This window comes from Oncorhynchus gorbuscha, linkage group LG21, assembly GCF_021184085.1.
Source record: "Oncorhynchus gorbuscha isolate QuinsamMale2020 ecotype Even-year linkage group LG21, OgorEven_v1.0, whole genome shotgun sequence".
In the NCBI taxonomy this organism is placed as follows: Eukaryota; Metazoa; Chordata; class Actinopteri; order Salmoniformes; family Salmonidae; genus Oncorhynchus; species Oncorhynchus gorbuscha.
In genome coordinates this window covers 28,220,799-28,247,598 of record NC_060193.1, presented here as the reverse complement: position 1 = coordinate 28,247,598, position 26,800 = coordinate 28,220,799, and the positions used below count along the sequence as shown (strand labels likewise).

The window sequence follows — 26,800 nt, the reverse complement described above, 5'->3', positions numbered from 1 at the left end:
GAGAGCGTCCTGGGGGTGAAGAGACATTGTCATGTCCTCTACACGACTGTGTTGGTGAAGCTCTCAACTCGCTCCACTCAAAACCTGTCAATGTGAATGGGGGCGTGTGTCCCCCCCCCCCCCCCCCCCCCGTTTCCTGTAGTCCACAAACCCCTCCACACTGAGGGAGAGGTTGTTGTCCTGGCACCACACTGCCAGGTCTCTGGCCTCCCTATAGGCTGTCTTATTATCCTTGGTGATCAGGCCTACCACCATCATGCTGTTGACAAACTTATTAATGGTGGAGTCGTGCGTGGCCACACAGTGGGCGAATAGGGAGTACAGGAAGGGACTGAGCATGCACCCCTGAGGGGCCCCCGTGTTGAGGGTCAGTGTGACAGATGTGTTATTTCCTACCCTCACAACCTGGGGGCAGTCCATCAGGAAGTCCAGGAACAAGTTGCACAGGGAGGTGTTCAGTCCCAGGCTCCTTAGTTTAGTGATGAGCTTGGAGGGCACTATGGTGTTGAACCCTGAGCTGTAGTCAAAGAACAGCATTCTCATATACAATTGAAGTTGGAAGTTTACATACACTTAGATTGGAGCCACTAAAACTCATTTTTCAACCACTCCACAAATTTCTTGTTAACAATCTTTAGTTTTGGCAAGTCGGTTAGAACATCTACTTTGTGAATGACACAAGTAATTTTTCCAACAAATGTTTACAGAGACTATTTCACTATATCACATTTTCAGTGGGTCAGAAGTTTACATACACTAAGTTGACTGTGCCTTTAAACAGCTTGGAAAATTCCAGAGAATTATGGCATGTCTTTAGAAGCTTCGGATAGGCTAATTGACATCATTTGAGTCAATTGGAGGTGTATCTGTGGATGTATTTCAAGGCCTCTTTCCTTGACATCATGGGAAAATCAAAATAAATCATCCAAGACCTCAGAAAAAAAGTTGTAGACCTCCACAAGTTTGGTTCATCCTTGGGAAAAATGTCCTAACGCCTGAAGGTACCACGTTCATCTGTACAAACAACAGTATGCAAGTATAAACACCATGGGACCATGCAGCTGTCATACCACTCAGGAAGGAGATGCGTTCTGTCTCCCAGAGATGAATGTTCTTTGGTGCCAAAAGTGCAAATCAATCCAAGAACAACAGCAAAGGATCTTGTGAAGATACTGGAGGAAACAGGTACAAAAATATCTATATCCACAGTAAAGGAAGAAGGAAGAAGCCACTGCTCCAAAACCGCCATCAAAAAGCCAGACGGTGGATGGTACTTTTTAGAGAAATTCCTCTACACTGATGAAACAAAAATATAACTGTTTGGCCATAATGACCATCGTTACATTTAGAGGGAAAAGGGGGAGGCTTGCAAGCCGAAGAACACTACCCAAACTTGAAGCACGGGGGTGGCAGCATCATGTTGTGGGGATGCTTTGCTGCAGGAGGGACTGGTGCACTTCATAAAATAGATGGCATCAAGATCTAGGAAAGTTATGTGGATTTATATTAAAGCAACATTTTAAGACATCAGTCAGGGAGTTAAAACTTGCTCGCAAATGGGTCTTCCGAATGGACAATGACCCCAAGCATACTTCCAAAGTTGTGGCAAAATGGCTTAAGGACAACAAAGTCAAGGTTTTGGGGTGACCATCACAAAGCCCTGACCTCAATCCTATAGAAAATGTGTGGGCAGAACTGAAAAAGTGCGTGCGAGAAAGAAGGCCTTACAAACCTGACTCAGTTACACCAGCTCTGTCAGGAGGAATGGGCCACAATTCACCCAACTTATTGTGGGAAGCTTGTGGAAGGCTGCCCAACACATTTGACCCAAGTTAAACAATTTAAAGGCAATGCTACCAAATACTAATTGAGTGTATGTAAACTTCTGACCCACTGGGAATGTGATGAAAGAAATAGAAGCTAAAATAAATAATTCTCTCTACTATTATTCTAACATGTCACATTCTTAAAATAAAGTGGTGATCCTAACTGACCTAAAACTGGGAATTTTTACTAGGATTAAATGTCAGGATTTGTGAAAAACTGAGTTTAAATGTATTTGGCTGAGTTGTATGTAAACTTCCGTCTTCAACTGTAGGTGTTCCTTTTATCCAGGTGGGAAAGGGAAGTGTGGATTGCAATAGAGATTGTGTAATATGTGAAGTGAGGCCAGGGTTTTTGGGATTATGGTGTTGTGAGCCATGACCAACCTTTCAAAGTATTTTATGGCTGCATATATGAGTGCTACGGGAGCTAGTCATTTAGATAGGTTACCATGGCATTCCTGGTCACAGGGACTATGGTGGTTTGTTAAAAAATGTAGGTATTACAGACTGGGTTGTGGATAGGTTGAACATTTCAGTGAAGACACTTGCCAGCTGGTAGCGCATGCTCTGAGTACGTGTCCTGGTAATCCGTCTGGCCTGATGGAGGTCTTACTCACATCGGCTATGGAAAGAGTGATCATATAGTCATCTGAAAACAGCTGGTGCTCTCACACATGGTTCAGTGTTGCTTGCCTCAAAGCAAGCATAGAAGGCATTTAGCTCGTTTGATAGATTTGCGTCACTCGTTAGTTCTCGGCTGGGTTTCCCTTTGTAATCTGGGATAGTTTGCAACCCTGTTATGAACATCAGAGCTGGTGTAGTATAATTTGATTTTAGTCCTGTATTAATGCTTTGCATGCTTTGCAACCATTGTTTGATGGTTCGTTGGAGGGTGCAGTGGGATATTTTATAAGCGCCCGGATTATTTTCCCGCTCCTTGAAAGCAGCAGCTCTAGTCATTAGTTCAGTGCAGATGTTGCCTGTAATCCATGGCTTCTGGTTGGGATATGTATGTACGGTCACTAGCGAAACAGTCCTGTAGTTTAGTGTCTGCTTCATCGGACCACTTCTGTATTGAGCGTGTCACTGGTACTTCCTGTTTGAGTTTTTGCTTGTAAGCAAGAGTCAGGAGTTATGGTCAGATTTGCCAAATGGAGGGCAAGAGAGAGCTTTGATTGCATCTCTGTGTGTGTAGTAAAGATCTAGTGGTTTTTTTCTCCTGTAGTTGCACTCATGACCTTCTGGTAGAAATGAGGTAAATCTGATTTCAATTTCCCTGCATTAAATCACTGGCATCCAGAGCTCTGCAAGTGTATTTTCTTCTTTGCTTATGACCGTATACAGCTCATTAAGTGCGGTCTTAGAGACAGAATCGGTTTATGGTGGTAAATAGACAGCTACCAAAATACAGATGAAATCTCTCTTGTTAAGTAGTATGTTCCACAGCTTAATTGTAAGTAAGGCAAGCAGAACCTTGATACTTTCTTAATATAAATTTAGAGATTGCACTCCAGCTGTTGTCGACAAAGAGAGACACTCCTTGATCTTACTGGACTCTGCTGTTCTGCCGATGCATAGGAAAAACAGCGATATGTATATTATCCATGTCCTTGGATAATATGACTCCGAGAAGCATAACATATAACATTTCTTACTGTCCTGTTGATAGGATAGTCTCGAACGGAGCTCGTCCAGTTTATTCTCCAGCGATTGGACATTCGCCAATAGAACAGAGGGTGGAGACGATTTATTCACTCGCCGCCGCAGTCTCTTCAGGGTGCCCGTGCACCTGCCTCTATATAGCGCTGTCTTCTCCTCCTTCGATTGTTGGGGATTTGGGCCTGGTACAGAGAAATCGACATGTCTTTTGCCTCAAAGTAGAAGTCCTCGTCCAAGTGAAGGTTAGTGAAAACTGTTCTAATATCTAGAAGCTCTATTTGGTCATCGGAAACGATGGCGTAAACATTAGACACACGCGAAAAAAAAGACACACAAAAAAAGACACAAAATAGCACAATTGGTCAGGAGCCTGTAAAACATCCGCTTTCTAATGCAGCTCCATTCTTCCCACATGGCAGGGGTCAGATATTTTTTGCTGCGAGCGCTTTTGCTCACCAGGTTGAAACAGATTTAATGAGTTTGGAAAGCTGACATGATTCTAGAGATTTTGTCCCTGATCCCACCCTCCCACCACCAGTCCCACTGTAATGATCCACACTGAGCTATGCTATACCACACATAGTCAGCTATACTACAAACACATCTATACACACACACACACACACACACACACACACACACACACACACACACACACACACACACACACACACACACACACACACACACACACACACACACACACACACACACACACACACACACACACACACACACACACACACACACACGGTAGCTGTTACCAATAACATGGGAGGTTAGCATTTTTTGGGAGGGGGTGGGGGGGGTTAGATATCTATGCCTCTGGAACTTTCTCACTCATCATTATTCACGATTAAGTCAGGATAATCTGTAATCATGGTGAAGTAGCATCCACATGAATGTAGACGTGTTCAGAAAACGATTCTATTCTTATTTACAATTTACAGTAAAAGTGACTCCAAAATGACAATACATGATTTACCATTTGTTTCTATTGGACTAAACATAATGTGAAACGCAGCAAAAAAGTAACTGTAGTAACAAACTGTATGTAGTCATTGCATGGCAAGGAATAAAAACTAGACCTTTGACTCTTTGAATGCACAATAAGTGAATTTGTCTAAATAATAATGACACGTACAGTTGGACCCACTAGATGCATCGTGTGCTTTCATTTATAAACTGTAAAACATATATTGTATGTATGAAAATATCCTCAAATAAAAACGTTTGATCTCAACTCCAAAATACTGGAGTATAGAGCCAAACAGTCCAACTACATGCAGAGGGAATATACATTGCTTGTATTTGATTTTTTGAGAGGAATTATATTATGCTACTGTAATGACACTTCTTAATTAATAGCCTATAGGACAACACAAAGACCTTTGTCATAGTGGACATGCCCTCAACCTCTGCTCTAGTAATCCCCAGAGAAAAGGAGACCTCTATGTATCCTTGTTGTAGACGTGAGGGGAACCCTATGCATTAAGGAGCTCTACGTTTACACTACCTTCACCCCACTAACTGCCTGGTTGGCTGAGGGAGGATATTGATGGCATTGACCTGACCTGTCAGACCTGACCTGCACTCATTCTACTCCTTGCTAATCAAAAAAAATCCTCTGGGAGCAGATCATGCTCATACACATGCAGGAGAACACACACACACACACACACACACACACACACACACACACACACACACACACACACACACACACACACACACACACACACACACACACACACACACACACACACACACACACACACACACACACACACACACACACACAGTCCATTCGGAAAGTATTCAGACCCCTTGACTTTTTCCACATTTTGTTATGTTACCGCTGTATTGTAAAATCTACACACAGTACATTTTTGCAAATGTATTACAAATAAATAACTGAAATAACTTATTTACATAAGTATTCAGACCCTTTACTCAGTACCTTGCGGGCGCACCTTTGGAAGCGATTACTGTCTCGTTTACATACCGATTACAAGCTTGGCACACCTGTATTTGAGGAGTTTCTCCCATTCTTCTCTGCAGATCCTTTCATGCTCTGTCAGGTTGAATGGGGAGTGTTGCTGCACATCTATATTCAGGTCTCTCCAGAGATGTTTGATCGGGTTCAAGTACGGGCTCTGGCTGGAACCCTCAAGGACATTCAGAGACTTGTCCCGATGCCAGTCCTGCATTGTCTTGGCTGTGTGCTTAGGGTCGTTGTCCTGTTGGAAGGTGAACCTTCACCCCAGTCTGAGGTCCTGAGCGCTCTGTAGCAGGTTTTCATCAAGGATCTCTCTGTATTCTGCTCTGTTCATCTTTGCCTCAATCCTGACTAGTCTCCCAGGCCCTGCTGCTGAAAAACACCCCCACAGCATGATGCTGCCACCACCATGCTTCACAGTAGGAATGGTGCCAGGTTTCCTTCATGTCTGACACTTGGCCTTCAGGCCAAAGAGTTTAATCTTGGTTTCATCAGACCAAAGAATCTTGTTTCTTATGGCCTGAGAGTCTTTACATGGATTTTGGCAAACTCCAAGTGCGCTGTCATGTGCCTTATACTGAGGAGTGGCTTCAGTCTGGCAATTCTACCATAAAGGTCTGATTGGTGGAGTGCTGTAGAGATGGGAGAACAACTACCTCCACTGAGGAACTCTTGAGCTCTGTCAGAGTGACCATCGGGTTCTTGGTCATCTCCTTGAACAAAGCCTTTCTCCCCCGTATGTTGCTCAGTTTGGTTCCAAACTTCTTCCACTTAAGAATGACGGAGGCCACTGTGTTCTTGGGGACCTTCAATGCTGGTACCCTTCCCCAGATCTGTGCCTCAACACAATCCTGTCTCGGAGCTCTACGGACAATTCCTTTGACATCATGGTCCTTTTTTCGCTCTGACCTGCACTGTCAACTGTGGGACCTTATATAGACAGGTGTGTGCCTTTCCAAATCATGTCCAATCAATTGAATTTACCACAGTTGGACTCCAAGTGGTAGATGAGGATGACCAGTGGAAACAGGATGCACCTGAGCTCAATTTCGAGTCTCATAGTTCTGTAAATAAGGTATTTATGTTTGTTCATTTGAATACATTTGCAAACATTTCGAAAAAACTGTTTTCGCTTTGTCATTATGGGGTATTGTGTGTGTATAAAAAAAAAATCAATTTTAGAATAAGGCTGTAACCTAACAAAATGTAGGAAAAGTCAATGGGTCTGAATACTTGCCGAATGCACTGTGTATGTTTACACATACACACATACACAGGAGCACAAGCATGAATGCGTATACATACACACACACACACACACAGCTCATATTATACACCCTGCTTTCAACATGATGCCATACCGCCAGGATAGCCCTCTCCCCCGTCTTCACCAGCCTATACCTGTTCTAATAGCGCTAAAGCCACAATTTCCATTCCTTTCTAATGCCTAGCTTGATTTCATTCAATTAAATGCTTTTACTGTGTTGTTCGGCAACCGCAGTTGTTACAATGAGCTTCCCAAGCGGTTCAAGCTGGTGACTAATCATTCAGTTGTTTTTTTTTCTCTCATCGTGTGTTTTCTCCTCCACCACCGCTCACCTGAAACCTGTGGATTTTTCAGCTTCTCAATGGTGAAAATGTGGCAGAGAATTAGGTGAGAGGATATGGAATCCTGAAGAGAAGAAACTCAACTCAGAATCACAGCTCCACCCAGTGGTAAATAGTGGTAACGCTGCACTGCAGGCCTGTGTAGGGAGAGGTAATGCTGTACTGCAGGCCTGTGTAGGGAGAGGTAACGCTGTACTGCAGGCCTGTGTAGGGAGAGGTAATGCTGTACTGGAGGCCTGTGTAGGGAGAGGTAACGCTGTACTGCAGGCCTGTGTAGGGAGAGGTAACGCTGTACTGCAGGCCTGTGTAGGGAGAGGTAATGCTGTACTGCAGGCCTGTGTAGGGAGAGATAATGCTGTACTGCAGGCCTGTGTAGGGAGAGGTAATGCTGTACTGCAGGCCTGTGTAGAGAGAGGTACTATGTGTAGGGAGAGGTAATGCTGTACTGCAGGCCTGTGTAGAGAGAGGTAACGCTGTACTGCAGGCCTGTGTAGGGAGAGGTAACGCTGTACTGCAGGCCTGTGTAGGGAGAGGTAACGCTGTACTGCAGGCCTGTGTAGGGAGAGGTAACGCTGTACTGCAGGCCTGTGTAGGGAGAGATAACGCTGTACTGCAGGCCTGTGTAGGGAGAGGTAACGCTGTACTGCAGGCCTGTGTAGGGAGAGGTAACGCTGTACTGCAGGCCTGTGTAGGGAGAGCTGTACTACAGGCCTGTACTGCAGGCCTGTGTAGGGAGAGGTAACGCTGTACTGCAGGCCTGTGTAGGGAGAGGTAACGCTGTACTGCAGGCCTGTGTAGGGAGAGGTAACGCTGTACTGCAGGCCTGTGTAGGGAGAGGTAACGCTGTAATGCAGGCCTGTGTAGGGAGAGATAATGCTGTACTGCAGGCCTGTGTAGGGAGAGGTAATGCTGTACTGCATGCCTGTGTAGGGAGAGGTAATGCTGTACTGCAGGGCTGGGGAGAAGTAACATACTGTGTCTGAGAGCAGTGTGGATGGTCCCTGTGGTATATGGATGATGGACAGGCAAGGACGTTCACAGTGACCTCTCATCATGGAGGAGACTCCTTCAAACACAGAGAGTCAGTCAGGCAGGCGTCCCTTCCCGTTTCCTCTCCTCCTACCCACGGTTCTCCTTCTCTTCTCTCCGGCTGTGACATAATGAGATTCTATCATGTACGGTTCGTAGACTTTAAGCACTGGTGACCGTGCTGCAATACTCCACGGCTAAGTGGCTGGACAGACAGACAGATACTGCAGCAAAAGCACCCCATGCATAAAATGCAAACCCATGCAGCAAGACCAACGGACCAATAGGAGGGTGGCTACACAATAAAAGCTGTTATATAGAACCTAAAAACGTTCTTTGGCTCTCCCCATAAGATAACCCTTTGAAGAGCCCTTTCCACAGAAGGTTCTACATTGAACCCATCAACCTGGGACACAAAAGGGTTCTCCAATGGGGACATTTCGAAGAACCCTTTTGCAATCGTTATTTCTAAGAGTGTAAGCATATAGGTCTATACATGCACACATCCACAAGTACACTTAGCTGACTGTCTCCAATGCATGACAAAGTAACACAAAATAAATGGCATGAACACATGTCATCTACTACATGACACATAACATACCAATTCTGTATTCACAATTGTCTATTTATAAACATGCCCTTCATTCATTCTGTTCACAATAGCAAACATACAGTGGCACGAAAAAGTATGTGAACCCTTTGGAATTACCTGGATTTCTGCACAAATTGACAATAGACAAACACAGTCTGCTTAAACTAATAACACGCAAATAACACGCAAATAATTATACTTTTTTACTGTTTCAGTTCAGCAATACTCTTAGGATGTCTGGTGTGAACTGCTCTCTTGAGCTCATGCCACAGCATCTCAATCGGGTTGAGGTCAGGACTCTGACAGGGCCACTCCAGGAGGCGTATTTTCTTCTGTTGAAGTCATTCTGTTGTTGATTTACTTCTGTGTTTTGGGTCGTTGTCCTGTTGCATCACCCAACTTCTGTTGAGCTTCAATTGGTGGACAGATAGCCTAACATTCTCCTACAAAATGTCTTGAAAAACTTGGGAATTCATTTTTCTGTTGATGATAGCAAGCTGTCCAGGCCCTGAGGCAGAAAAGCAGCCCCAAACCATGATGCTCCCTCCACCGTACTTTACAGTTGGGATGAGGTTTTGACATGTGTTGTGCCTTTTTGTCTCCTCACATAGTGTTGTGTTCCTTCCAATCAACTCAACTTTAGTTGAATCTATCCACAGAATATTTTGCTAAAAGCGCTGTGGAACATCCAGGTGCTCTTTCGCAAACTTCAGACGTGCAGCAATGGTTTTTTGGACAGCAGTGGCTTCCTCCGTGGTGTCCTCCCATGAACACTACTCCTGTTTGGTGTTTTACGTATCGTAGATTCGTCAACAGAGATGTTAGCATGTTCCAGAGATTTCTGTAAGTCTGTAGCTGACACTCTAGGATTCTTCTTAATTCTTAGGGATAGGCATCCCTCTCGTGGGATACCAGCTGACAACATCCGGTGAAATTGGAGGGCGCGCAATTCATATAAAATCGTAATATTAAACATTCATGAATATACAAGTATCTTATATAATTTAAAATCTTAAATTCTTGTTAATCTAACTGCTTTGTCCAATTTACAATATACTTTACGGCGAAAGCATCCCATGCGAATGTCTGAGGACGGCGCCCCACATCAACATATTTTTACAACCAGCACAAGCTTCATAAAATCACAAATAGCGATTAAATAAATCACTTACTTTAGAAGATCTTCCTCTGTTTCCATTCCCAATGGTCCCAGCTACAGCGTTTTGTTAGATAAAATCCTTCTTTATATCCCAAAAAGTCAGTTTAGTTGGCGCCATCGATTTCAGTAATCCACTCGTTCAACATGCAGACAAAGGAGTCCAAAAAGCTACCGCTATACTTCGTCCAAACAAGTCAAATTACATTTCTATTTAATCCTCAGGTACTATAAATGTAAATAAACTATAATATTTCATACGGAAAGTAGTATGTTCAATAGGAAAGCAAAATAGGAAAGCTTCTGGGCCTGAGTAGCAGGCAGTTTACTTTGGGCAAATCAGTCAACTGGAAATTCAGGAAACTAGACCATATCGTCTCATTGATTGGACTTCAGGTTAGCTGACTCCTGACTCCAATTAGTTTTTGGAAAAGTCATTAGCCTAGGTCTTCACATACTTTTTCCAACCTACACTGTGAATGTTTAAATGATGTATTCAATATAGGCAAGACAAATACAATAATGTGTGTGTATTAGTTTAAGCACACTATGTTTGTGTATTGTTGGGACTTTGTGTAAATTTGATGACTAATTTATGCAGAAAATCCAGGTTATTTTCAAGTTTTCACATACTTTTTCTTGCCATTGTATATTATCCTCAATAATCAATATACTCTCCATGTTCCATACAACTAGGCTTTGTCCCAATTCAGACCCTTTTCCCTATATTATATATATATATAGTGCACTACTTTTTTACCAGGACCCATAGTGCTCTGGTCAGAAGCAGTGTCCTAATCAGTGAGAGAACAGCGAATTGCCTTGATATTACTGACACACACACTGACTTGAGAGAGTAAAGACATCTTCTGTCATTATGAATGAAGCCTACTCATTGAATTGCTCTCTGTCTGAAATTGTGTTTTGATTATAGAGTGCTCCCCATCAGAGATGTTAGGATTCGGCAGGAGAGGATGAACATTAAGGAGATTCTGCCAATATCCCCCATCTCTCCCACTTCAGTCGATTCCCACTGGGCACAGATGTCAATTGAACACCTTTTCCACGTTGGTTCAATATCATTTCAGTGAAATGACGTGGAAACAACGCGTGCCCAGTAGGTTCATTACCGCTCTAAGTGGCTAAATGTTTTATGTTATCTGTGCTGGAATTGTCCGCTTTCTTAGGGTAATCTAGTACTTCAAGTTTGCTGAAAGGCTGGTTTTTGCAACGTGTAAACCATGGAAATGCAGATACCAATACACTGAAATGTAACAACTGTACAGCTAAACCTGATATGACGCACAGGCTACAGGGAAGAGACACAGACGTGATATTCACATACTTCTGCTGCCAGAAAAGGGGAGCAGGGATCTTTCTTGCAGTTTGGATCTTTAGGTCATTCCAAACCACTTACTGAAAGAGGGTAATACAGTAAGCACAGTCAGGGGCTGTCTATCTGTCTGTGTGCAGAACAGGCACCTTAAGGCCCTCTGGGGGGACCTACAACCAATAGGAAACATGATCCAGACAGGGAGAGCTGCAGGACATCAGTGAGTGTATGAGGATGGGATGGTTGGGTGTGTGTGTGTCCACGTGTATGACACTCTACCTGCAGTGAAAGAGAGAAAGCTTCTCTGGGATGTAAGAGCACAGTTTAGGGACTGATGGAATATGAAAGGCTTTCTTTTATTCCCTCTGTGGCTTAACAACAAAAGCATTTGCTGCTCGTGTGTCTGTGAACTGGGGAGAAGGCTTCGCTTACGCCTGGTGACTGAGACATTTGAAGTCTTGAACACCTTTCCTATTCGCTCTCTTTCTTTGTCTCCCTCTCGCGCTCTGCTCATTCACTTTCTCGTTCTCTCTCTCTATCTAGTGCTCTATCCCATGTCTTTTTCCCCCTTCTGTATAATTAGACCTTGGTTTCAGCCATTGGATTAATTGTGGGATCAAACAGATTTGTCTTGTTCTTAGGTGCTGAGCGCACTGCTCTGAGCGCACTGCCCTGAGGTTCCCAGTGCCCTGAGTTCAGCTCCTCCAACACATTGGCTTTGATGTGCTGCAGGCAGGACACACTGTGCGTGTACAGAGTGCACGCACACTCATGCATGAAGAGGCACACACTCTTGTTTTTAGTTTTTCGATTATTCTTGCACTTGTTTGACATTCTACTGCGCTGTTAGGAGCGAGCAACACAAGCATTTCTCTGCACCCGCCAGACCAATGAACTTTGATTTGATTTGACATAATCATGTGCAGACAGACACATGCACACACACACACACACACTGGAGCTTGAGAATCAGGGGCTTAAAAAGGCTAGCTCTACCTTTGTATGGGATGAGGAATGATTGAATCATTCCATAGGCAGCAGAAAGAACAAACAGCACCACAATCAATAGCGGGGCTTCTTGGACATTCTTCTGCATCTCTTATCCTGCTGTTTTTCTATCCCTCTCTGTTTGGCATCATCAAACTAACAACTGCAATTATGCCCCACCCCTCTCCCTCCCCTTCCATCCCTTCTTCCCTTCCTCTCTCCATCCCACAGCGTCAACCTTCATCGACACAGAGAGGAAGCCACTAGAATGCAGAATAGTCGTCAAATCAATTCCTCCTCTCCCTTCCACTTGCATCTCCTCTCCCCGCTCATAATTTGTCACCTAGCAACCAGCCAGTCCGCTGGCTGTTGTTTCATCTCGAGCCTGTTTATGTTTCTGCCTCCGGTACAGAAGAGGCATGAACCACTTCAGTGCCAGTACTGTCCTCATCGCATACTATAGTCTGCCTCTGTATCTCTATAGAGTAGCAGAGCTCTCGTAGGGTTAACGCTGTATTTCTATACAGGAGAGGTATGAACCACTTCAGCGCCACCACCCCCTGACCTCATAACATATTTAATCCCCTCTCTCTCTAGTCTAAAGAGTAGCACAGCTCTCGTAGGGTTAACCATGCCTTTCCCATAACATTCCCACCAGCAAGGACTAGTCGCGATAGCAGAGCCACCGATCACCTCCCTCTAGCGACGATTATCTGTGGGTGAAATGGCATGCAATGTGTAACACTTGGGTGAAAGGGCATGCGTTGTAACAATTTGGTGAAATGGCATGCAATGTGTAACACTTGGGTGAAAGGGCATGCGTTGTAACAATTTGGTGAAATGGCATGCAATGTGTAACACTTGGGTGAAAGGGCATGCGTTGTAACAATTTGGTGAAATGGCATGCAATGTGTAACACTTGGGTGAAAGGGCATGCGTTGTAACAATTTGGTGAAAGGGCATGCGGTGTGTAACAGTTGGGTGAAATGGCATGCAATGTGTAACACTTGGGTGAAAGGGCATGTGTTGTAACAATTTGGTGAAAGGGCATGCGGTGTGTAACAGTTGGGTGAAATGGCATGCAATGTGTAACACTTGGGTGAAAGGGCATGCGTTGTAACAATTTGGTGAAATGGCATGCAATGTGTAACACTTGGGTGAAAGGGCATGCGTTGTAACAATTTGGTGAAATGGCATGCAATGTGTAACACTTGGGTGAAAGGGCATGCGTTGTAACAATTTGGTGAAAGGGCATGCGGTGTGTAACAGTTGGGTGAAATGGCATGCAATGTGTAACACTTGGGTGAAAGGGCATGTGTGTAACAGTTTGGTGAAATGGGCATGCGGTGGTAACAGTTGGGTGAAATGGCATGCAATGTGTAACACTTGGGTGAAAGGGCATGCGTTGTAACAATTTGGTGAAAGGGCATGCGGTGTGTAACAGTTGGGTGAAATGGCATGCAATGTGTAACACTTGGGTGAAAGGGCATGCGTTGTAACAATTTGGTGAAAGGGCATGCGGTGTGTAACAGTTGGGTGAAATGGCATGCAATGTGTAACACTTGGGTGAAAGGGCATGCGTTTAACAATGGTGAAATGGCATGCAATGTGTAACACTTAAAGTGAAAGGGCATGCGTGTAACAATTTGGTGAAATGGCATGCAATGTGTAACACTTGGGTGAAAGGGCATGCGTTGTAACAATTTGGTGAAAAGGCATGCGGTTGTAACAGTTGGGTGAAATGGCATGCAATGTTCTAGTAACACTTTTAAAGGACATGTTATGTAACAATTTGGTGAAATGGCATGCGGTGTGTAACAGTTGGGTGAAATGGCATGCGGTGTAACAGTTGGGTGAAATGGCATGCGGGGTATCAGTTGGGTGAAATGGCATGCGGTGTAACAGTTGGGTGAAATGGCATGCGGTGTAACAGTTGGGTGAAATGGCATGCGGGGTAACAGTTGGGTGAAATGGCATGTGATGTAACAGTTGGGTGAAATGGCATGCGGGGTAACAGTTGGGTGAAATGGCATGCGGGGTAACAGTTGGGTGAAATGGCATGCGGTGTAACAGTTGGGTGAAATGGCATGCGGGGTAACAGTTGGGTGAAATGGCATGTGATGTAACAGTTGGGTGAAATGGCATGTGATGTAACAGTTGGGTGAAATGGCATGTGATGTAACAGTTGGGTGAAATGGCATGCGGTGTAACAGTTGGGTGAAATGGCATGTGATGTAACAGTTGGGTGAAATGGCATGCGGGGTAACAGTTGGGTGAAATGGCATGCGGGGTAACAGTTGGGTGAAATGGCATGTGATGTAACAGTTGGGTGAAATGGCATGCGGGGTAACAGTTGGGTGAAATGGCATGCGGGGTAACAGTTGGGTGAAATGGCATGCGGTATATCAGCTCTCATGAGTCTGCTGGATGTTCTGCACACAGGTAGAAGAGAGCTTCTGGCCAAAGACATTTAGCTCATGCCGATGTATGAGCATTTGTTTGAATCGCTACTCAACATTAAAGTCAATAGCAATCATCTGCATGTCCTTTGCATAGCATCCCATTTGTTTGCTAATATGTAGTTTGTATGAACAAGTGCTTGTGTGTGTGTGTGTTTGCCTACATTAACATCGTCAACCCTTCTCACTCAGAAAGAGCCCCTTGTTTACCACTAACAGCTCTGTCACCAACTGTCATGTTTATTCATGTCCTAGTTTGCATCTTACAGCCATTTTAACCAGACCTATAATTATGTAAAAAATCTCTGGACCATTAGAGCATACTCATAAATGTTGCAGGTAGTATTTTGGAAATACACAAACTGAGGGAAAAAGAGAGGGGGAGAGAGAGCGATATACTTTCAGAGAGAGGGATAACACAGAAGAAATGTCTACTTAGGTACTATTAGCCATCATTTTCACTTGTGGCTGCACACACACAGCCCCACCTGTTTGCCTAGCTCTCTCTCCCCGGCGTAATTGCGCTGACATTTATATTGTCACCTGGAGCTGTTCTGTCAATTTCCATTACTGGGAGCCCAGGCTGTGGTGTTATGGTTGAGAGCGGAGGGAGGGAAGGAAGGAAGGAAAGGAGGAAGGGGAGTATCAAGGAGAGGATTGGAATGAAAGCGGAACAAACTACCTGCTAGAAAGACACCTCTCGGCTTCCCCTGACCACATTGCTGTAGATCTCACTAGAGCAATACTCCCCTGACCACACTGCTGTAGATCTCACTAAAGCAATACTCCCCTGACCACACTGCTGGAGATCTCACTAAAGCAATACTCCCCTGACCACACTGCTGGAGATCTCACTAAAGCAATACTCCCCTGACCACACTGCTGGAGATCTCACTAGAGCAATACTCCCCTGACCACACTGCTGTAGATCTCACTAAAGTAATACTCCCTGACCACACTGCTGTAGATCTCACTAAAGCAATACTCCCCTGACCACACTGCTGTAGATCTCACTAAAGCAATACTCCCCTGACCACACTGCTGGAGATCTCACTAAAGCAATACTCCCCTGACCACACTGCTGGAGATCTCACTAGAGCAATACTCCCCTGACCACACTGCTGTAGATCTCACTAAAGCAATACTCCCCTGACCACACTGCTGTAGATCTCACTAAAGCAATACTCCCCTGACCACACTGCTGTAGATCTCACTAAAGCAATAATACTCCCCTGACCACACTGCTGTAGATCTCACTAAAGCAATACTCCCCTGACCACACTGCTGTAGATCTCACTAAAGCAATACTCCCCCTGACCACACTGCTGTAGATCTCACTAAAGCAATACTCCCCTGACCACACTGCTGTAGATCTCACTAAAGCAATACTCCCTGACCACACTACTGTAGATCTCACTAAAGCAATACTCCCTGACCACACTGCTGTAGATCTCACTAAAGTAATACTCCCTGACCACACTGCTGTAGATCTCACTAAAGCAATACTCCCCTGACCACACTCTGTAGATCTCACTAAAGCAATACTCCCCTGACCACACTGCTGTAGATCTCACTAAAGCAATACTCCCCTGACCACACTGCTGTAGATCTCACTAAAGCAATACTCCCTGACCACACTGCTGTAGATCTCACTAAAGCAATACTCCCTGACCACACTGCTGTAGATCTCACTAAAGCAATACTCCCTGACCACACTGCTGTAGATCTCACTAAAGCAATACTCCCTGACCACACTGCTGTAGATCTCACTAAAGCAATACTCCCTGACCACACTGCTGTAGATCTCACTAAAGCAATACTCCCTGACCACACTGCTGTAGATCTCACTAAAGCAATACTCCCCTGACCACACTGCTGTAGATCTCACTAAAGCAATACTCCCTGACCACACTGCTGTAGATCTCACTAAAGCAATACTCCCTGACCACACTGCTGTAGATCTCACTAAAGCAATACTCCCTGACCACACTGCTGTAGATCTCACTAAAGCAATACTCCCCTGACCACACTGCTGTAGATCTCACTAAAGCAATACTCCACTGACCACACTGCTGTAGATCTCACTAAAGCAATACTCCCCTGACCACACTGCTGTAGATCTCACTAAAGCAATACTCCCTGACCACACTGCTGTAGATCTCACTAAAGCAATACTCCCTGACCACACTGCTGTAGATCTCACTAAAGCAATACTCCCTGACCACACTGCTGTAGATCTCACTAAAGCAATACTCCCCTGACCACACTGCTGTAGATCTCACTAAAGCAATACTCCCTGACCACACTGCTGTCTCAGATCTCCCCTGAAAGCAGATCTCACTCCCCCCTGACCACACTGCTGTAGATCTCACTAAAGCAATACTCCCCTGACCACACTGCTGTAGATCTCACTAAAGCAATACTCCCCTGACCACACTGCTGTAGATCTCACTAAAGCAATACTCCCCTGACCACACTGCTGTAGATCTCACTAAAGCAATACTCCACTGACCACACTGCTGTAGATCTCACTAAAGTAATACTCCCCTGACCACACTGCTGTAGATCTCACCAAAGCAATACTCCCCTGACCACACTGCTGTAGATCTCACTAAAGTAATACTCCCTTGACCACACTGCTGTAGATCTCACCAAAGCAATACTCCCCTGACCACACTGCTGTAGATCTCACTAAAGCAATACTCCCCTGACCACACTGCTGTAGATCTCACTAAAGCAATACTCCCCTGACCACACTGCTGTAGATCTCACTAAAGCAATACTCCCCTGACCACACTGCTGTAGATCTCACCAAAGCAATACTCCACTGACCACACTGCTGTAGATCTCACTAAAGCAATACTCCCCTGACCACACTGCTGTAGATCTCACTAAAGCAATACTCCCCTGACCACACTGCTGTAGATCTCACTAAAGCAATACTCCCCTGACCACACTGCTGTAGATCTCACTAAAGCAATACTCCCCTGACCACACTGCTGTAGATCTCACTAAAGCAATACTCCCTGACCACACTGCTGTAGATCTCACTAAAGCAATACTCCCCTGACCACACTGACCACACTGCTGTAGATCTCACTAAAGCAATACTCCCCTGACCACACTGCTGTAGATCTCACTAAAGCAATACTCCCCTGACCACACTGCTGTAGATCTCACTAAAGCAATACTCCCCTGACCACACTGCTGTAGATCTCACTAAAGCAATACTCCCCTGACCACACTGCTGTAGATCTCACTAAAGCAATACTCCCCTGACCACACTGCTGTAGATCTCACTAAAGCAATACTCCCCTGACCACACTGCTGTAGATCTCACTAAAGCAATACTCCCCCTCTGACCACACTGCTGTAGATCTCACTAAAGCAATACTCCCCTGACCACACTGCTGTAGATCTCACTAAAGCAATACTCCCCTGACCACACTGCTGTAGATCTCACTAAAGCAATACTCCCCTGACCACACTGCTGTAGATCTCACTAAAGCAATACTCCCCTGACCACACTGCTGTAGATCTCACTAAAGCAATACTCCACTGACACCTCTGCTGCAACATGTGGTGCATACAAGACATATACACATGCCAGATCAAATACAAACATGAGCGCATACATGCATGCACACAACACACCAAACGCACCCACGCACACTCGCGCATCCCTCAGCAACCGCATGTTGAGTATCCTCATTTTGTTGTGTTACAGTCTGAATTGAATTTAAAATGGATTCAATTTATATTTTGTCACTGGCCTACACACAGTACCCCATTATGTTAAAGTGGAATTATGTTTATTGACATTTGTACAAATGAAAATAAAATAAAATTAAAGCTGAAAGTGTTCAACCCCTTTGTTATGGCAAGCCTAAATAAGTTCCGGAGTAAAGAATGTGCTAACATCTCATAAAATAAATTGCCTGGATTTACTCTATACCCCACACATACAATTATCTGTAAGGTCCCTCAGTCGAGCAGTGAATTTCAAACACAGATTCAACCACAAAGACCAGGGATCTTTTTCCAATGCCTCGCAAAGAAGGGCACCTTTTGGTAGATGTGTAAAACAAATTAAAAAGCAGACATTTGAATATCCCTTTGAGCATAGTGAAGTTATTAATTACACTTTGGATGGTGTATCAATACACCCAGTCACGACAAGGATACAGGTGTCCTTCCTAACTCAGTTGCCGGAGAGGAAGGAAACCACTCAGGGATTTCACCTTGAGGCCAATGGAGACTTTAAAACATTTACTGAGTTTAATGGCTGGGATAGGAGAAAACTGAGGATGGATCAACAACATTGTAGTTACTCCACAATACTAACCTAATTGACAAGGTGAAAAGGAGGAAGCCTATACAGAATAAAAATATTCTATAAAAATAAATAATATAAAAATAAAATACCACTCTTCATATTTTCAAGCATAGTGGTGGATGCGTCATATTATGGGTATGCTTGTAATTGTTAAGGACTGGGGAGTTTTTCAGGATAAAAAAAATGGAATTGCGCTAAGCACAGGAAAAATCAGGAGGATAAATTGGCACCTGAACAGAAGGCAGACGTTTTGCCCCCAACCGATTGTGTTTTTTTGTTCATTTATCGGTGTTGTTTGTAACTTATTTTTTTCTATTTTTGTACATAATGTTGCCACTACCATCTCTTATGACCGAAAATTACTTCTAGACATCAGGAATGTAATTACTCACCACTGACTAGCAGAATCCTTTTTCTTCGTTCACGACTCTGACGAGCCTGAGGCGGAGGATATACGGCTCCCTTGGGAACAGGCCCCGTCTCCTGTGATTTGCATAAAGAGGAGGTGGAGAAAGAGAGGCTGGAGGGCGGGCTGCCTTCTGAGGAGTAAGGAGGCGATCGAATAAACCGACACTCCCCTCAATTCTGCTCACAAACATGCAATCTTTGGACAATAAAATTGACAAGTTTTTGGGATGATTACGGGACATTATCGGGACATTAAAAACTGTAACATCTTATGCTTCACGGAGTCGTGGCTAAACGATGACAATATCAACATACAGCTGGCTGGTTACACGATGTACCGGCATCGGTGCATAGAACAGTGGCGTCTGGTAAGACCAGGGGCGGCGGTCTATGTATTTAAATATGTAAATAAACAGCTGGTGCACGATATCTAAAGAAGTCTCGAGCCATTGGTCACCTGAGGTAGAGTGTCTCATGATAATGAGAATGTACATGCTACTGAATGTACATACTAATGAGACATGTACATACTACAACTAACCGGTGCCCGGTTGTTCTTTTTTTACTGCTCCTCTCTAATTACTTGTTACTTTTATCTCTTATTCTTATCTGCATTTTGTGAAACTGCACTGCCGGTTAGGGGCTTGTAAGTAAGCATTTCACTTTAAGGTGTTGTAAACCTGTTGTATTCGGCGCATGTGACTAATAGAATCTGATTCAAAATCCTAGAGGATAGCCTGGTTCCGTTTGCTTTCCACCAGACACTGGGAGATGAATTCCCCTTTCAACAGGAAAATAACCTAAAACCCAATGCCAAATCTACACTGGAGCTGGTTACCAAGAAGACAGGGAATGTTCCCGATTTGGCCGAGTTACAGTTTTGACATAGGTCTACTAGAAAATCTATGGCAAGACGTGGAAATGGTTGTCTAGCATTGATCAACAACCAATTTGACAGAGCTTGAAGAATAATGAAGTGAATAATGCTGCACAATCCAAGTGTGGAAAGCTCTTAGAGACTTACCCAGGAAGACACACACCTGTAATCACTGTCAAAGATGCTTTTAACAAAGTATTGGCTCAGGGGTGTGAATACTTATATTAATTAGATATGTCTGTCTTAAATTGTCTATAAATTTGCTAAAATGTCTAAAAACAATTTTTCCCTTTTGTCGTTGTGGGGTATTGTGTGTAGATGGGTGACAATTCAGCCTGTAAAACGACATAATGCGGAATGAGTCGAGGGGGTGGGAATACTTCCTGCAGGCATAGTAGGTGATGTTCCCTGAATGATCAACTATGTGACCATTTCAATATGAGTCCTGTATGCAGACTCTCTTCCAGGAGTAGTGCTCTAATCGTATCGCACTCTATAAAACCCATTACCCTCTCAACTACCTCAGGTCTAATGAAAAATACTAACCATTCATTCCAGCCAATACGATTTATCCCTGTCGCTTTTTTATCACGGACTATTATTGGCTAAATTGGAAATTGATATGAAAGCGGTCATCAGTCTTACCGTTCTCTTGTTATGTGTTATAAATCCACACAGACCTATGCTACAGTGGGCCTTTTCAGAGTCTGCCCAACCATTGATCTTTTTTTTTACAGCCGCATTAAATATTTATCTCGATTGTGCTCACGGTGATAGTTCAACTTTGTCCATTGTGACATGTACGTAAAGATCAAACTCCTGATAGCCTCATTTACTGCTACTCAGTCAACACGATCCGGCTGTCATCTCATTTGCTTCTGGGCCTTAGCGATTTGCCACTTCCCCCAGACTGTTGACAGAGAAGAGATGTCAATTCTCTCCTTTCCTTCCGCAAGTGGAAGGCAACAATGGTGAAACAATGCTAATAGCTCTTTATAGTCCCTTCCCCACATTAATAATGCAGGGAGCTGCTGAGTGAGCTTATAAAAAAAGTTATTTATCGGGGCCTGCTCCTTGTTTACACGATTAGTTTTATCCCCCATCAGCAAACAATGACCAACGCCTCCTCCCTGCCTCCCTGTCCCAGATGAGTCAATTACAGACAGGGAAGGCGAGGGCGGACGAGGGCCGTCAATGCCACAGCTGAAGACTGTGAAAAATAGGGAGGCCTCGTTGAGTATACCCACTGGCAGGCTGAGGTTGAGACGTGTGTTCCTGTATACGTGAGAGGCAGTTATGTGTCGGTTTCTCTCTCTCTCTCTCTCTCTCTCTCTCTCTCTCTCTCTCTCTCTCTCTCTCTCTCTCTCTCTCTCTCTCTGGATCTCTGGATCTCTGGATCTCTGCCATCTTTCATTTCTCTCTGTCTTTCTCCCCCTCACTCTACAGGTTCATAAAAGTTTAAGCGATCTCCAATGGTTTCAGGAGCTGGTATATTGAGCTATACCTCTTTCTTCCCTCCGACTTTCCTTGCCCGTCTCCGCTTGAATTATTTAACATGCGGTCACGCTATGACTCCCTGATAAAATAAAGGTTAAATAGAAATAAAAATGACATGGTTTGAAGAGAAAGGAGGAGTGTAGGCCTGGAATGTTGGTCGAAGATCTCTATACTGACTCTTCTTGGTCAATTCAGGGTGTTACTGTGTCTTCTCTTTCTCCAAAACGTTGACGAAGGGATGACTCCAGTCTGACTTCTCTCCATACTTTGCTTCCTCCCTCTTTTTATATCTATTCAAAGACCGTCAGCAGTCTGAGGAGATACATTTTCCACATTAATTCCGCAATTTTTCCCTGATTGTAAGAACATCTTAAAGAGCCGAGATCAGTTCAGGATTCAGACATCAAACACTGGGGGGGGGGGGGGGATCTGAAACACCACAAACGTAATATTTAATCACGCTTCTCACAAATTCACATAATTGCTATCTGTCCGTTAGCCAAAGACACGCAGTGATTGTCACCTTCATAGACCGTCATTTGTCTTATTTAATAAACCATCGTTTTGCATCTCCAGTCCCTTTCAATCCCTATTTTGAGTTTGATGTATCGGTGTCTGTGTTTTGTTACGATTAGAGACACAAGCACAGTGTGGGTCTTTGACGAGGCAGAGGCATACATATGCAAATTTCACACCCACTGTAGGAACTTATTTAGCTAATTAATGGATTAACATAAATCATTAGCGGCAGGGCGGGGGTGCTTGATCAAACAGTGAGTGGATCTGGTGACCCGGATCAAACAGTGAGCGGCCATCTTCTTTTTCTGACTAACCCCACTGCTACTGTGGAGGTCAGATGTGTGGCTGCCACTCTTATTCACTCCCACTCATAAACACACAGAGTAAACCCTTTGGGCACGTACAGAAAAAGCTACAACCCACTGGGCACAGACGTCATTTCAACGTCTAGGTTCAATTTGGTCTAGGTTCAATTCCCATACGTTGATGACTTTTTGCAAATCGAACCGGTTTTCCACGTTGATTCAATGTTGATTCAACGTCATCACATTGTTTGTTTTTTTGTTGAAATGACGTGGAAACAACATTGATTCAACCATTTTTTGCCCAGTGGGAAGGATCTGTACTGCATTTTTGCACATAAGCACAAATGTACAAACACACACACACACACACACACACACACACACACACACACACACACACACACACACACACACACACACACACACACACACACACACACACACACACACACACACACACACACACACACACACACACACACACACACACACACACACACACACACACGTAACACTGGTATATAATTGATCTATCTTTACCGTCTGGCACAACATTGTGAGATATGAACATACCAAGTCAGAGAGAAGTACAGTTATCTATTTAAAAGCTATACATTCTCCTCTAGTTGGGAATTAAGGTTAAAATGACATCAGGCTTCATACAGGCATCACATGACAACTTGCAAATTCAACATTGGTGCATACAGTATTTTCATTGTCATCATTCGCAGTGAATTGTGAGGAAAAGCCAGGCTACTGTTTGTCATCACGTGCATATAACTAGTCGACTTCTAACACATTGTCCATTTTGTGTTTGTTTCTCTCCCTAGGGGCAGAGGATATGGGTTATTGCGTGTTTTGGAAGTGAACTCGAATAACTGAATATCTAACTCTTTCAGGACACAGACACAATGATACTGCATCGCCCAAAAGGAACAACATCTCTTTCAAACCTTTCTTTCCTTCTTTCTCTCTGCTACAATATGCAATACATGTCATTTGTGTTTTGTTTTTCTTATATACCCCATTGAAATTGAATATCCTTAACTTTCTGATTATCATCGTCGATGCTGCTGTCCTTGTTCTCTTAGCTATTTGAACTATTGTGATAATTGTGATCATTTACCTTTTGATATGTTTTTTTTCTGTTTTTGGCTTCTCCATTCTCCCTAAACTGGCTCTTGCACAAGATCTTTAAGAAAAGCAACCTGAGAAAATGTTTGCTTGGGAAAATATAACCTGCCAACCATTCGGAACATGACTGGCCACACCCCCTGCAATGGAACACCGATTCTAAGGAGCTTGTCCCTCCTACCAGCCACACCCACAGCCAAGACTAGCAGACGTGGTTACTACTAATACTGAACTGCTTTTCCTTCATTCCCTTCCCCACTCAGAAACAAGCCCAACCCCCCAATCTGCCCCCAACCCCTCTATGTGAAAATTAATTTGCTAACTCTTGTCTTTTTACTAACAAAAAGCTTAAGAATTCTCCAATTTACTATTTTCTTTTGTGATTTGGTTTTCCTTTACCTTTGAGCTTTTTTTTTCTTTTTTTACAACTAACACTGTGTCATTCACGGAATGTGAGTCATCTGTTCTTCTTTTCTACTTAATGTGTGAACTTACGTACTAACAAATACAATGATATTGTTTTATCTCTTTTATTTTTGGACAACCCTTTAATACAACAACAACAAAAAGTTTCCAATTACTTTCTTTATTTCTTTATTTGGATGATTTGTGTCATCCAAATTTATTTCATTTTGGACATTTCAAGGATTGATTGGTTGGATTATTATCGCCTATATTCTCAAATTAATGAACCTGTTTTTGTTTCTCAAAAAGGCGAAATCTCCTTTACTTACCGTTGAAGTGTCCTTTATTGAGTTCACGGTTTGTCATTCTTTTTTTTTTCCTTTCTCCTCCCCCTGTTTTCTCCTGAAGCACGCAGGCATTGGACACGCTATGGTAAACAAACTGCATTATATGGTAGATATCATTCTAATTGTCTTTACTTTGGTTTGCCCCGGGTTTCCGTTACCTCTTTCTATTCCGTTTGCTCTTTACTGAAAATACAAAACTTCCATCGATTCCAAGGTAGCTGGAAAAAAACAGAATCACCTCTATTTGTCTTTCTTTTACTTTATGTTTGTTTCCACTTTTTACCATCCAAAACTCCTCCCTTCCTTCCAGAAATTGTACCTATCCACTGAAAGAGGTCTGTCCTAAAATGATTAATTTAACAACAATTTAGAAGAAAAAAAATTGTTACTTTGATTTTTTTTCTCCCCTTTTATTTGTTTCTTTTTTCCTCAAACACTATCCTCAATAAGAAATAGAGAATAATATTACAAGAAAGATACCGTAGCAACTTCTGAATTGACTATAACAAAATCTATCCAAAGAAGTTCCGATTTTACTTCAGTTTTTCCCCCTATCAATTTTCTTGCAACAAGCGAACTTGAAGTGCAAGTGCATAGTGGACTCTATTGACAGAGAAATACCCCTACTATTACAACCCCCCCCAGTGGCAGGTATTAAGAACTAGGGCCATTTGGATAGTATTCTACTATGTGTGAAACTAGATGACCTATGTCTTTAGTGTTAGAACGTTTGAATATTTGTCAATTCAGTAAAACAGAATACTATTCAACTATTTACGGGTTCTGTGGAGAATGCACTGCAGCGAATGAATATATCCAGAAGTAAAGCCTGTAAAAAAAGCTTGATTCTGTCTTCATTTTACGAGCGCCAGCTGCATCAAGACACCCATTTTGATAGTTTGCCACAGGTGAGGCTCTATGTGCCAAGACCTGTGGTTCCCCCTCAAACATGAATAGTTCAGGTCTGTATATGCACCACCTTATTTAGTGGGGGGAGGTCAGGCCGTAAAGCAGGGCCTCAAAATGAGGACCCGATCCCATTAGACCTATAGTGTGATTTATGACTGAGCTGGATCAGCTCTGAGTCCTTTACCTAGACTCTCAACACCCAGCCTAATTAAATGCCATTGTCTCTGAGTGGTAAATATTGTCCCCTTGTCCGCCACTAAAGCTTTATTGTGTAGAACCAGACTGCTCGGAGTCAGGCAACAAAGACAGTGTTGCTACTGGTTTGCTAGAGGAAATGGGGAAAGTGATTCATTTTTTTAGAAAGGGATAGATTGAACAAAATGTGAAAGGAGAGTATTAGAGGCTGGTTGGCGTATGAATACTGATGTGGTTGTTTTGTTAGAAGACGTTTTGGTAATCCGTGCCAATTAAATAAATAAAAAATGCCCCAGAAGGATACAATTTTCATTGCTTTACATAAGCAATTTTGTTGAATTACAGCATTACCCTGCACTAGTGTAAATGACTCAATTAACACTACTTGGTTATTACAACAAAAAAAAACAGTTGAAGACTCTAGGGAAGATATTAAGATCTCATTTACAGTACATTCTTTTCTTTCATGTATAACATTTGTGTAGACATCTTATATTTCAGATGTTATTTTTTTTCATATTCAGTTTGTTAAGTGTGGAATATGTTAGACTCAAGGACATTAAACTAGTCAATAGTAAATTATTTCACAGATCTTCATATATTAGCACCCATAGTGGAACAGATGGTAAAATAGATTCTGTACTGTTTGACCTTTCCGGGTAGCTGTAGTTGGTTAGTTTCTTACTGCCTGTCACTGGATTTGCACAAGTCAATAATAAACGTGGGTTCTGCACTCCCCAGTATTGTTGCATGACATGTAGGGGGATATCTCTCGGAATGTTTCAACTATGTCCGATCTACTGTCTCCATCACTAACACGACCTTGTTACCTCTGAGTTTTACTGGCCTCAACCCATGCATGTCAGAGTTGACCCCCTTTTCTTTTATGTTTTTTCCTTTTTCTTTTTTTTATAAACCAATGACATTAAAGCATATATGTATATGTATATATATATCATGGCTATTATATATATTCGTACATATATCAACCGTTCTAATATTATCTGTACGGCCACGTAACTCTAGCCACCCCTGTTATTTTCGTTATTTTTGTTTTCTTTTGATGAACTTTATTCTAATTGTATTACTTACTAAAACAAATAATACGACCTCACTCCTTACCTTGCTACGAACCACAACAAAAAAGAAGATGAAAGGAAAAAATAAGAGAGGGGGGGGACGGCTTTTCATTTTCTAGGTGACTAGAAGAGCGTTGC

At 43.1% G+C, this 26,800-nt stretch overlaps 1 protein-coding gene across 9 annotated transcripts in view; it reads left to right on the top strand.

The window, feature by feature from the left end:
• Positions 1 to 26,800, top strand: part of LOC124008799 (neurexin-2-like) — a 1,096,959-nt gene that overhangs the window by 455,230 nt on the left and 614,929 nt on the right. For 8 of the 9 annotated variants that reach the window (XM_046320364.1, XM_046320362.1, XM_046320358.1 and 5 more), the window contains one exon: positions 24,541 to 24,564. The exons of the other annotated variant lie outside the window; for it this stretch is intronic. In XM_046320364.1, coding sequence (XP_046176320.1) covers positions 24,541 to 24,564 — 24 coding nt within the window. The remainder of the gene's footprint in view (positions 1 to 24,540; positions 24,565 to 26,800) is intronic. 9 annotated transcript variants of the gene reach the window in all.